Source organism: Colobus angolensis, unplaced genomic scaffold (genome assembly GCF_000951035.1).
Source record: "Colobus angolensis palliatus isolate OR3802 unplaced genomic scaffold, Cang.pa_1.0 Scaffold168, whole genome shotgun sequence".
Taxonomy (NCBI): domain Eukaryota; kingdom Metazoa; phylum Chordata; class Mammalia; order Primates; family Cercopithecidae; genus Colobus; species Colobus angolensis.
In genome coordinates this window covers 4,104,756-4,118,691 of record NW_012114799.1, presented here as the reverse complement: position 1 = coordinate 4,118,691, position 13,936 = coordinate 4,104,756, and the positions used below count along the sequence as shown (strand labels likewise).

At 42.3% G+C, this 13,936-nt stretch overlaps 1 protein-coding gene across 1 annotated transcript in view; it reads right to left on the bottom strand.

Annotated features, from left to right (window-relative positions):
• Positions 1–13,936, bottom strand: part of MGAT5 (mannosyl (alpha-1,6-)-glycoprotein beta-1,6-N-acetyl-glucosaminyltransferase) — a 214,620-nt gene that overhangs the window by 37,988 nt on the left and 162,696 nt on the right. Inside the window, exons 12-13 of the mRNA XM_011937716.1 lie at positions 13,529–13,678; positions 3,722–3,868 (exon numbers count right to left, since the gene is read on the bottom strand). Coding sequence (XP_011793106.1) covers positions 3,722–3,868; positions 13,529–13,678 — 297 coding nt within the window. The remainder of the gene's footprint in view (positions 1–3,721; positions 3,869–13,528; positions 13,679–13,936) is intronic.

The following is a 13,936-nucleotide window of genomic DNA, read 5'->3' as shown; positions in this document are numbered from 1 at the left end:
AAAAAAAAAAAAAAAAAAAAAAAGTTTTTTAATTAGCTGGGTGTGGTGGGGTGTGTCTGTAATCCCAAGCTACTTGGGAGGGTCGCTTTAGTCCAGGAGTTCAAGACCAGCCTAGTTAATACAGTCAGATCCCATCTCTACCAAATATAAAAAGAGTGGCCAGGTGTCGTGGCACACACCTGTAGTCCCAGCTACTCAGAAGGCTGAGGAAGAAGGATCGCTTGAGCCCAGGAGTTTGAGACTGCAGTGAGCCATGATCACACCACTGCACTCCTCCAGCCTGAGTGACAGAGCAAGATCCTGTCTCCAAAAAAATAAATAGAAATGAGATTCTGAAACATACTACAACATGAACAAACCTTGAAAACATGCCAAGTTAGTGAGCCAGACACAAAAGGACAGACACTATATGGTTCCACTTATATGAGGTACCTGGAATAGGCAAATTCACGGAGACACAAAGTAGAAGAGAGGTTTACCAGGGGTTGAGGAGTGGGGAGAATGGAGAGTTATTGTTTAATGGCTACAGAATTTCTGTTTAGAATGATGAGTAAGTTCTGGAAATGAATAGCGGTGATGGTTGCACAATATTGCAAATATACTTAATGCCAGTGAATTGTACACTTAAAAATGGTTTAAAAACTTTAACCATAAATGGTAAGCTTTATGTTGTATATACTTTATCTCAAAAAATTAAACAAACATGGAAAATTACAAATAATATCTACAATTTGGGCAGAAGTAGAACTTTAGAGATTTCCTAGACCTAAATTAAAATGTACAGGTGATTTTCGCATAAAAACAGACAGATAGACCAGTGGAACACAATAGAGAAGCCAGGAAAGAACTGATTCCCAATGAGGCTGACAAGAATACACAACGGAGAAGGACAATGTCATCAATAAATAATATTTGGAAAACTTGATTTCCATATGCGTAAGAATGAAAAATGAAATTAAATCTTTATCTCACACTATCTATAAAAATGAATTCAAAATTGCTTAGACTTCAATATAAGACCTGAAACAGCACAATTACTAGGAAAAAACCAGTGCAAAAGCTTTCTGACACTAGTCTGGGCAATGATGTTTGGGTATGATACTAAAAGCACAGGCAACAAAAGCAAAAACGGGCAACTGAGATTGTATCAAACTAAAGAGCTTCTGCACAGCAAAGGTAACAATCAATAGAGTGAAAAGGCAACCTATGGAATACCTGCAAACCACATATTTAATAAGTGGTTAATTCCCAAACTATGTAAGGAACTCCTACAACTCAACTGCAAGAAAACCCAACTAAGCAAATTAAAATATAGGCAAATAACCTGAAGACATTTCTCAAAAGAAGACATACACAAGGCAAACAAACATATGAAAAGGTGCTCAACATCATTCATCATCAGGGAGATGCAAATTGAAACCACAAGGAGATATCACCTCATGCTTGTTAAAATGGCTTTTATCAAAAAGACAAAAGATAACAAGTGTCTGGCAAGAATGTGGTAAAAAGGGAACCTTGGCACCCTGCTGGTGAAAATGTAATGTGTTACAGCCATCAGTGAAAAAGAAAATGGAGGTTCCTCAAAAAATAAGAAATGTAACTTCACATAATCCAGCAATCCCACTGTTGGGTATATATCCAAAGCAATTAACATCACTCTGTTAAAGTGGTATCTGCACTCCCGTGTATACTGCAGCATTATTCATAATAGCCAAGATATGGCAACAAACTAAGTGGCCTTCAGTGGCTGAATGGATAAATTACGTGCACATGAAATATTTAGCCTGCAAAAGAAGGAAATCCCATCACTGGCAGCAACATGGATGAATGTGGAAAATATTATGCTAAGTAAAATAAGCCAGGCACAGAAGGAAAATTCGGCATGATCCCACATGCAGATCAGCCTAGTTGAACTCACAGTTCAACTCACAGTAAAACGGTTGAACTCACAGAAGCAGAGAATACATTCGTGATTCCCAGAGACTGGGGATATGGGGAGATGTTGGTCAAAGTTTCAGTTATGCAAGTTGAGTAAGTTCTGGAGAGCTAGTGTGCAGCATTATGACCACAGTTAACAATACTGTATTGCATACTTGAAATTTGCCAAAAAAGGAGATCTTAAGTGTTTTTACCATGAAAAAAAAATCTATTTAGTATGTAACGTGATAGATTAGCTTGATTGTAATGACTATTTCACAATGTGTGTATTTATCAAAACATCAAGGTGTACACCTTAAATATATTTTTTGTCAAAAATTAACAAAAAACCTGAGGGATGATTTACTAGTTTCTTTTCCATCCCAAACTCCGAAGTTTCAAAGAAGTCAGTCACATGCTAAAGCAGAGATTCCTAAACAGATATTTTCACTGCTAGGCAGCATCTTTTTAAACTTTTCAAAAGAATAGGTTCGTGGCAGATTGAATTTCCCTGGTCTCTGTGTCCTAGCACTTCCAACAGCACCTAACACACAGATATGTACATTAAGTTCTGCCGAGTTACAAATGAACAAACTGACCTCTGAATACAAAATCACTCCCCAAATGAAGAATTCAAATTTATTATTCTAGCAGAAGGAAAAAAAAAAAAAACCACACCCACCCACGCGCACACACATATAACCCTTGTCAGAGGTTATCTGGGCCACAGATTAACCTTTTATAGATAAACTATGGATCTTATTGATCTTCTCTCTCTTTTGGCCATTTCATCAATGACAGGAAGGGTCAGAGAAAAATAACTCTCAAAATAATCAGTTCTATCAACTGTCAAGGTTTCTGACTGATCAATAAAAAATAATCATCGAGAATGCATCTTATATACTATATGGGAGAGAAAATGACTCAGAAGGGTTTAAAAGCCTTTAAATGAAAATGTATGTTTTATAAGCTGTCCTTCTACATTGATACGCCATGGGAGGGATGCTAATCAATGTAATCCTCCAAAGGCCCTGAATGACGAGGATGCTGCTATGACTTCCCTTCATAAGTGGCCTGCAGAGCCACTTACTACTAACTACACAGAAATAATCAGAAAATCTATCTTATGATTTCTTGCACACACATATTTCTGAGCAGATGCAGAAACACCCAGTTTGATCACTCACAGGTAAAAGACTTTTGTTTATTGCCCTAAATCAAATCCGACTACCCTCAATGGTGATTCATCACACACTGCAGATTTTCAACAGGATCTCTGAAGGCAATTCAAATGAGACTTCTGCAAATGGTTCTAGCAATGGCAAGATATTACTTCTTGGAATGGTGAGTGAAAAAAAAATTACTTCAATTATCCATGATACATATGGTATACTGAGGCTGATGGTTCTCTGCAAACTCCCACAGTCCACTTTTTATTCTCCAAAGCCCATCATGAGGAGCAGATTCTTCACAAATATCTACTAACCAGTTGATCTCACTCCCTAAACTTCAAACATTCAGAAAATCAGAGGTCAGCTATAATCAGAAGGCTAGAATGTCCGAGTTTACAATAAGCTAGAGTGGGGGTAGAGTGTAAAGATCCCTTACTTGCTGAAGGCAGAAGTAGATTCAAATCCTGCCCCTAACTCGCAAGGTGACGTGATCGGGTCATTTGTCTCTCTGAGCCTCCACACCCTCAGCCTCTCATCCAACCATGTTAAATGAAGTTAACGCCCACATTAGCACTCAATAAATAGCTATTATTCATATTATTCAAAGTGGAATAATTTTGACAGATGCTTACCTCTCTCAGAGTTGGCTTGCCAATGAAAAAGTCTGTGTTTTTGCTGCTTTTGGGTGGGTTGAACTTGGGATTCAGAAAAGCACATCCATTTGCGATAGCCTCCAGGGGAGCTGGGCCCTCGTAAGGGAACCCAAGTCCAACAAATAACTGTAAGACAGAAAACCACACAGCATGTGAACACATCAGGCAGGGCCATCAGGCAGGACAGGCATTCCCGGCTTGCGGGCGGCGATTCTGTGGCCCGTTCCCGAGTGGACACCCCACTTTGGAAGGCTCCCAGGCCCTGGGGGGTGAGGCAGAGAGAATTCAGCTTACACCAGGATCTGAAAAACTACGAACTTAAAGTCCCCACAAAGCTGCTCAACTCACTATGCTCTCCTCCACTAAAGGAAGTAAAAAATTAAGTGTCTAAGGGTATCAGGAGGTAGGGAGGTTGGAGTATTAAAAGAAAAACCACCACCACCACCACGACCCAACAATAATCTTTCTGTAACTCACCAGGAGACATGACTGGAAAAGCACTTGCTTAACTACACAGAAGGTTTCTTCATTGAACCAAAGAAACAACAGGCCCTTTCAGGAATGCTGGGCGGAGGGACAGAAAGGTCACTTGGAGGTTTGATTGCAGTTCAAATGGAACTGCTTTAAAATGATGGTAGGTCAGTAAACACAGGTTTTCATAGTGGGGTTTACACTGGGGACACCAACATCTTGGTGTTGATTTTACCCTCACAGGGGAGAGTCTGTGCTGTGTTGATGAATTTGCAAAGCAGCTGCTTCCCTCTCTGGCAGGCAAACCGTGTGCTTCCCCCAAGACAGACCATAGATGGCAGCAACAACTTGCTCTCAGAGTTCTCAGAGCAACCACAGCAGCTGGAAGCCACGATGACAAAGGGGACAAACTGCAGTTCAGTGGTGCTGATTTCCTGGGTCCAAAAATGAAATAACTGCTCCCAGAAATGCCTCGGCACATGCTGTCGCAGTGGGTGCATTTCGCACTGCTGGATAACTGCAGGTTGCTGATGGGCAGGGTCCAGGCCTGGGCTTGATGAAGCTGTGTCCTCCCTACCCACATCAAAGAGCCTGCTCTGTTCCAGCCCCCAGGGGCACATTAAGTGAGAAAAGATAACTGGGCCCCAGGGCGTCCTTTCCTTCTGCCATCACACAGAGCATCACCCACCACAAGGCCAGGCGTTGAGAATAAAGGAGATGGCTCAAATAGATTTAGCTACAAGCTTGATTCTCTTCCTCCCTAGGTCTTTTCACAGCAATCCCCTCCTCATCAGCTTTGCAGCTGCTCTAATTGAACGATGGATCATTTAGAAAGGTTCAGCTGGAGGGTGCGGCCAACCCTGAGCACAGCCCATGGGTGACATACTGGAGAACCATGTAGCTCCTGAAGGAATTCTGGGGCAAAGCACTAACATCTCAGGTTTTCTGGACCTATTTACTTTTGTTTTGCACACAATAGGGTACTCAATCTTTTTGGTTTTTTGAAAGAATAAACTTTCATTTCCTGCAAACTGCAGTGATCACAACGCCAGAGACGTCCACAGGGCAGGGAGCTGGGAAGAAAAGAAGCTTTGAGAGGTCAGCAGAGCCCCTAATACTGGCTGGTCATTTCCCCCTTGGGCAGCAGAACCACGGGAGATCACAGGTGGGGGGTGGTGGTGAGGAAAACATGGTAGCCAGGAGCCTGGAAGCTGTAGGATAAAGGGAAAGCTCTACTACACTTAGGAAGCTCCTGCTCCGCATCTTACTCTCATTATACAGCTAACAGAAAGCAGATTGTCAGAGAAACTTCTAACTATAGGGTGTGGCCTGGGCCTGTGGCTCAGGGGTGGGGGAGATCTGACTGCTGCAGATGAAACGGAGGGAAACAGTGGGATGTCATAGTCGCCACGATATCCCAGCTTTATGGAATATGAAGAATCCAGGGTTGTTATCCATCAGACTTGTGATCGCTGTGATTTGCCCTCTCCTATCAGACTCTGGAGAGGATGTGCCGGCTCTCCAGTGGAAAACAAATGACCTCTGTCAGGCCATGGTTAGACATAAGATAGCACAGGGAGTCCAGATCTTTCTGACTGAGGAGAAAAGTGCTAGAAGATGCAGATCAGGATCTCTGCAGGTTTAGTCAGATAACCCACAGTGCTTCCTGACTTCTGAAAATCAGGGCCTGCCATAAAGTGTGGATACCTTCATCAACTGTAAATTTCAAAGAGCAACTCTGGAGGAAATGCAAGCAGCACAATGTTTGTCTATTTAAACAGAAAATTTTGGGAAAAATTTAATTAGCTTCTTTAGACCAACCAATCTGAACCCATTAATTAAAAGGATTTGAGGCTGTTGCTTAATGGACTTTAATGTGACCTAGGTTTAATTATATCAGAATAACAATATGAACCATCTCTTCTGCCCTGTGGGCACCAAAATACCTCAGTACACATAAAATAAAAACTTTAGGTTAACCCTCCCAAGCCTCATATGTTTAGAATGAAGCCTAAGCAAATACAACATAATTTGCTGGCAATGAGTGTTTTTGTCACACAAGTAGGACTATAGGAAATACATTATTTGGAAACACCAAAATAACAGTTTTTTTGTCACTTCAGTCAATAAGCAATTTTTTTCTTGCTTCCTGTGTGCTTATTACCTGTGACATTACAATGGAGCAGCTGTATTAAGGTCAAATAGCACATCTGAGGTTTGAATGAAAACACAACAGGCAGAGAGAGTTCATCACCACCAAACAGCACTCTGTAAACTTCCTTGCACTTACGGTTTTGCAACACATTGGCACCTTAATCACACTGAACTGCTTTTCCCCTAATTCCCTGCTATTCTGCCTGCTTACCAATTTCCTTAGCAAGGAGGCAAGAGACACACTGCCAGAATGTACTCAAGTGCCAAGGCTTAACTGCCAGAGAAAACCGGCCATATTTTATTTATACTTCACCTGGCTTTCAGAAGCCCAGAATCTAATGAGGATATTCCAGATGACAAAATATCTCCATGGCTTCAACTCCAGCTCCATCAGTGAGTATTTCTACACAGAGGGATTGTGGGATCTAGAATTAAATTTTTGAACTAATGCTAAGCAGAGAGAACAGATGAAGCACCGTACGTTTTCTTCACAGTATAGGATTGGGACGTTCCTACATGTCCATAAAGGGTCTAGTAAAACTACTCAGATTTTTCCCACTCTGTGAAAGAAGACACAATTGTTCTAAACTGGTAAGTGGAGTACTTAAAGAATCCTTTAAACATGGATAAAGGGGGTTCTTATCCATGGGCTTGGTCAGTTTCACTCTTGATGCGGAACATTGAGGATAATCCTAAATAGAAAACACACACACAACACATACTTTTCTGGCCAGTTTTAATTAGTGAAGTTGGCATGGTGACTCTAGAGGGAAACTGAGCAATGAATCACTCCAGGTTCACCAAATGAATTGATGAATCCATTATTGGCACAAAGTGCCCAGAACTGTGTGGTCATTTACAGCACAGTTTCTGGAGTCAGACTGTAGGCTTCAAGGCCCGGTTCCATCGTTGCCTAGGTTAGTAACTGTGACAAACTGCTAGGTGCTTCTGTCTATGGATTCTTTAAGGCCCATTTATAATCTATTCTATTTATAGGGCCTTAGTCCAGGTAACAAGCTCGCTAAACCTCAGTCTTTTCATGTATAAAATAATAGTGCTTTATTTCATGGGGTTGCTGTGAGGATTACATGAGATAGTACATGGAAAGGATTCATGACAAGTCTTGGCACTTAGTAAGTGTTGGATAATCAGTCACTCAAATTCAAATCCATATGTAACTTCACACAGCTGCATATTACGGCCCTGTATCATTTAGACAGAGTTTAGGTGTGCAGGAGTTATGTTTGTGGGTTTTTACAAGATGCTCAGCACCTGCATGTATGAGTTCTTATTGTTTCATAAAGTACCTGTACTAAAAAAGGGGCAGGGACATTCATCAGAAGACAGGTAAGAGATGATATGGTTTACAGTGAATGCCACATAAGCCAGTCCCACGAGTCACATGCTATTGCTAAGCTTTGCTTATTTTTATACAATGACTGGAAATCATTATATTAATGTTTCTGGTAATAGGCATCCCTTTTATATCTTAAAAATAACCAAGACAAGGGCTGGGTATGAAGAAAACAATTTTCCCAAAATGTGATGCTTTTATGTAGCCCAAAGGGACCCTTCTCTGGCCATCTGCCTTCTTTCAGATACCTGATGCTTAAAGAAGGGATAAACACTGGCCAAACTCTCTCCCATCCAGGCTGGCTCTATCCTCCCAAGGGCTCCACAAGCCCTTGACTCACATGACCTGAAGACTCTCTAGGGAAGAGCTGGAAGGGCCACAGAGGCTAAGAAAAAGAAGACCCACAAAGCATGTTTACATGCCCAAAGCAGACTTTTGTCAAAGTCTGCTGCTAAACCAAAGACTATTTCCTGAAGACCAGCCGCTGATTATGTCCAGCTACCTAAATACCCTTTCAGAAACAAAAACCCAAACCACAAACAACAGCATCAGGATAAAAAGTTCCTGAGTTTCAGTCATTTGAAAGCCCCAATATAAAATCAAACACATTACAATTCACATTGTAAATTTATTAACTTGGAGATGGGGGAGTAAAAGAGTATTTGCATAAATTTAAACCTGTAGATGCTGAACATGTTCAGCTAGGCCAGCCTCAAGTGCTCACCATTAAAAGTCCACTCAGGCATCACCTCCTGGGAGGACCCTTTCCTGACCACGCCTCTCTCACCCAAATTCCACACCAGGACAACCCCTCAGCTGCCAACATGGAGGCAGCAAAACAGGCTTATTCACGACTGGAGCCTCAGTGACTGCTTCATTAAAATAGTACTGTTTATAACAGTACCAAGATCACTGGATTTCTGTGATGAAAAGAGAGAATACACAGAAAGGGCTTAGCATAGGGCCTGGCACATGGTAGAGGGGAGAGATAATGGCTGTTACTGTTACGGTAAATCCCATACGCAGGTGCATCGCAATAGCATGGAGGTGTTAAACTGTGACTGACAGTGGCTCCTGTCCTCTGAATGGGACTGCCCCATCCATTACATTGATTTCACAAGTCACAGAACCACATTTTACAAAACTGAACTGTTGGCCCCACTCAGCGTGACAGTAAAGTTTTATGTTGGTATCATTATTTCATATTATGACTAGTTCTACCTGTGTACTATCCACATTGTTACAGTTACCTACTTTCCTCTTCCAGCACACCTGTATGCCCCTTGTTGGCAAAACTGCTTGAGTCATCACTGTCTCTAGAATGGCTAGACTAAGGCCTAGAATACATCTGGTACTTAATATTATACTTACTTGCTGGATGAAAGAGCAAAAGAATAAATACTATGAGACTGGATCTTTCCAGCAATCAAGTGTCTCTGTGCACAGAGGTTGAACATGTTGTATTTATTTGAGTGTGGGGATGCACTTTTGCTCTGAAAGTCACACAGGGTTACTGACTCATACCTCTGTACACTCCTCAGTCTACATACATGTATGGATAAGGGGGAAGGAAGGAGGCATGGATGTGTTCATTCAATTTTTTTCCCCATCTAGATGGCATGGGAATGATTTGAAGTATGCTCACTAGGATGAAACCTGCTTCAATTGGCTGCCTGAGGGCAAATGGGAACCAGTATCTGTAACAGAAATAGAAGGACTGCTCCCCCTAAGGAAGTAAGCTCTTGGGCTATCACTCACAGGGCCTGCAGAGGTAAGCAACATCACAGACACGCAGGCATGGGGTATCAGAAGGGTAGTGTCCCTAGCTGGGGAGATCTAAGAGATCTAGGCGCAGTGTATATGATAACAGGAGGAAATCTCAGAGATCCCAGATGGTCAGTGTGTTTCATTTTGGATCCTTCTTTCCTTCTTTATACAATCATCTAAATGCCTTTTATAAACCAGGCACTGTGAATGCACCTGTGGATAGAACAAGCAAAGGTCCTTTGCGCTCATGCAGCTGCATGAGAGTCTGTTGCCTTAAACCCTGGGTTTTTCAAACAGCCTTTTTAAAAGACAGGGTCTCCCTCTTTCACTCAGGCTGGAATGCAGGTGTCCTCAGCTCACCACAACCTCAGCCTCCTGGACTCAAGTGATCCTCCCATTTCAACTTCCTGAAAATCTAGAACTACAGGTGAATGCTACCAGGTACAGCTAATTTTTTGGGTATTTTTTGTAGAAATGGGGTTTTGCATGTTGCCCAGGCTGGTCTTGAACTCCTCGGCTCAATTTGCCCGCCTCAGCCTCTCCCAAAGTACTAAGATTATAGGTGTGAGCTACTGTACTGCACCCGCCTCAGACAGGTTTTGTGACACAACCAAGCTCAGTAAGAAGAGGCATAGTTAGTTAGTGGGGGGCAGGGTGGCACAGTCATTCATGAGGATAAGATGAGTCAGAGAGAGCACTGCATATTTGCCAGGCCTGCCCAGGTTCCTAGGTGAGTCCCACAGGTAAACTGATAAGCTGACATGATGGGGAAACAGGATTGTCATGACCCAACCAAGTCTTGGAGAGGTGAATGAGTGGAGGTCTGGGTACAGAAGGGGTACAGTGACAGCACATGTGGAAGCTGCAGCTTTGCCTGTTTTTTTCCCCACAGCCAGAATTTGTTTTCAACTGTAGAAAGGACAGTACTGGTCCAGCTCACAAACCATTGAGTGAGTTGCAGATGCAAATGCACTATTCAGTATCATATATGAAACAGGGAAGACTAGGGGAGGTGGACATGAAGAGGTTAAAACCAGGAAGATGAAGAAAGAAGCCACTTTAAAAGAGATGGAGATTTAAACCAAAAATAAAAACATGCCACCCTAGTGAGTCCTGATTTGCTGGCTTAAACTGTACTCCTGGGGTTTGCTGGACTGAATGACTCGGCTGTGGTCCTGTGATAAATAATTCATTCATCCAAATCTATACCCCAATTAGAAGAGTCTGCTAGATTCCAACAACTTCCTGGCTCTTTTAGCCCCAGAATTAGTGTTATATTAAATTCCTTCCATCTTCACAGGTCCCCTGAATCAAGAGGCTACTAATGACACTTGCACCCCTAATGGCACCCCTAATTCTGCTGAGCAGAGGGTTTCCTAAGTTTGGTACAGAGATTCAAAGATGGCTTGTAAAGAAAAACAATGAGTCAGAAGCTGATCAAGCATCAATCATCTCTCTGTCTCTAACCCTCTTGAGGAGATCAGCCCTGCTTCTTGCACCAGTAAGAAGTCCAAGAAGTGTGTGAATCCCATTCATGCTGCAGACATTTGCTTCTTGGCAGCTCCAGTTCCCCATTTCCAACGTGGAATGGAATAAATCACTTTTAAATTGCTCAGAGACACAGAGAAAGGAGTCAGAGACAAAAAGGGTTATAGATGCAAAGCCTGACTGGTCTTTCATGTCATTATTTCAAAGCTGAAAGTTCATACATTTTGGAGCCTGTGGCCATGTGCCAGGTGTGAGGGGAGCCTCAGCGATACGCTGCCCCATCCTTGCCATATTTGCCAAATGTCTGAGCCATGATTCCACTCAGGGTATTTTAATATACTCTACTCAAGGAGCAGGCAATAGGTAATGGGATCAGTGACATCCTCTACACTGGGTCCCAGTTTTTCAAGGATGAACATATACACCTCGTGTTCTTTAACTCAGGCTGCAATCCTTGCTCATTATGCAAACTTGGACCTCTTGGCCTGGGCCTTCCCTGCCTCTTTTCTTGTCCTCCCCTGGACATCAGTGATCTCCATTTTGGCCTATTTCCTGTTCTCGGACAGGGTAATGGATGGTAGGTAAGTAAGGGTTCTTTTAAAATTTGCAAAGCTGAGAGAGACATTCATGAGGTTGGGTTAATAAAAGTGTGCGAGACAGTAATGACATGCTGCTGAGAACCAGCTCTGCCAAATGTTTTTTAAAGGAGCTTGAGCTCTTTCCACAATCCAATGTGAAAAAAAGTAAAATGAGGCAAATGGCAAAAATAGCACTGCCATTAAAGGGCCCAGGCATTCTGATGATTCTAAAATGTCAGCCTAAGACAGAAGGTGATGGAAAGCAAAGAGTGAAAACTAGAGAACACACTTCACTCCTGGATAATCAAAAACAGTCATCAGACTACAGATGACCTTGGAAGGAAATAAAATCTTAAAAGAAACCAGGTCTTTGCCCAATAAGCTAAAGATTTTGTCAAATTATTTTATTCGTGGCATCATACAAATGCCTTGGACATAGAAAGGATCAAATACATTTACAGGTGGAGGAACTGAGGCAAAGAGCAGATATACATTCCTTTGGCTAGTGCGTGTCCACTAAGCGTTCTTAAGTTTTAGTGTTTATGAGGACAGTACATCAAGGGGCTAGCAGAGCCTTAATTTGCAATTAAAAAAATCATGAGTTAGGGCCACCTCCAAGACGACCCCAGCTTACTGTGGGCAAGCCAAAGTCTCTAGCCTATTTCCTCATGTTCAAAATAAAGTTAACAATAATACCTGCTCTATCTACCTCTTAAGGCTGTTGTAAGAATCAAAGAGGATAGCATATATGAATATACTTTTTATAAATGCAGTATCACATGATAATTGGGCAATCGAGATTATGCCATAGAAGTCCACCTGCTCAACCTCTCTCCCCTACCTTGAACATGAAAACAAAGCGAGCCAGAGACGAGGCTGAGAAATCCACTACTGACAATAAGCTTCCTTGTGCTTAGGATATACCACAAGAGAGATCCATGTGCCTTCTTCACACTTGCATCCCTTGTACAATGCCTAGCACATTGCAGCTACTCAATAAAATTGTGAAATTCATGAATGAAAACTTATTAATAAACCTGAGGGAGTTTATCTAATACACTGAAGTGCCAGCCAACCCTTCAAGGCCAAACTTTGGTTTCTTTACAAGTTCCTGAACTTCATTTGGTACTTCCATGGCAGAATTACATAAAGAACACAGACCACTGGGTGGACTTCCCTATAGTGTCAAAGCAACAGGTCATCACGCTACTGCTGAGCAAAACGATCCTCAGGGGCTTGCCTGGCTACCTCCACCACATGGTCTGAACTCTGCCTCCATCTGTGCCAATCAGACCCTCACATCCCCTCATCCAATTTTACCTCCACTATTTTTCAACACTTAGACTAGCTGGGTTGGCTTCTAGCTCCTTCCTGAATATGCCATCTGTACCTCCACCACCTGACTCTAACTCCTGTCTGGCCCACATGCCAGGAGTGTCTACACTCCATCCATCTTTCGTCTCTTGCATCTCTCCTGATGCTTGCTCTGCTTCCCGAGCCCACAGGGACTTTGCCCTCATCTGAACTTCTTCACCGTCCAATGCGTACTTGGTGAACAAGTAGGCATGAGGAAAAGCTGGTTGGGAAACCCACTCCTTGAATAGTGATGACTGGGTTGGGGGAGAGTTCAGCACCCCTGCCTTACTATGAAAGCTGCTGCTGTATTAGAAGGTCTGTCCTTCCAGGCAGGGCCTTATCTTTTCGATTTGCAGCCTTATCCCTAGCCCCTTGCCTGACACCTAACACTGAGTAGGTCCTTAGTAAATACGATTTTTGAATAAATCAGTGGACAAATGTAGCAATCTCATTCCACAATTCACTAACTTTTCAGCTGCCACTGGTATAGCAAACTGCTGCCCCAAAATAGCCAAAAGAGTTTATTGCAGCATTGAAAAAACAAGCATGAAATATTCTGATCCCATTTTCACAGCCAATGGCATTAACCTGAACACCACATCCCTGGTGAATTTTTACCTTGGTTTCTCGAAGAAGAAACTGCAGGTCTCGTCCACTGAGGATACCATGGTTTTTCACGTAACTGGGAATATTCTTTGTGCTGGAGCCATAAACAGTTGCATGCACTTCCATGTATGTGTGAATAATGTCCAAGTAGATCTTCTTATTCTAAAGAGGAGAACAAGCAGAAGACATTTCTCTTTGACTTTCATTTGCATAACAACCTGTGTCATGGACCAGAACTTCTAAGACTAGAGGTCACAGAGTTCTTAGCGTGCAGATCACAGGAATTTGGCAATCAAACTGCTAAAATTTCTTTTAAAAGTAATCTGAATTGACAAATGGGATCTAATTAAACTAAAGAGCTTCTGCACAGCAAAAGAAACTACCATCAGAGTGAACAGGCAACCTACAGAATGGGAGAAA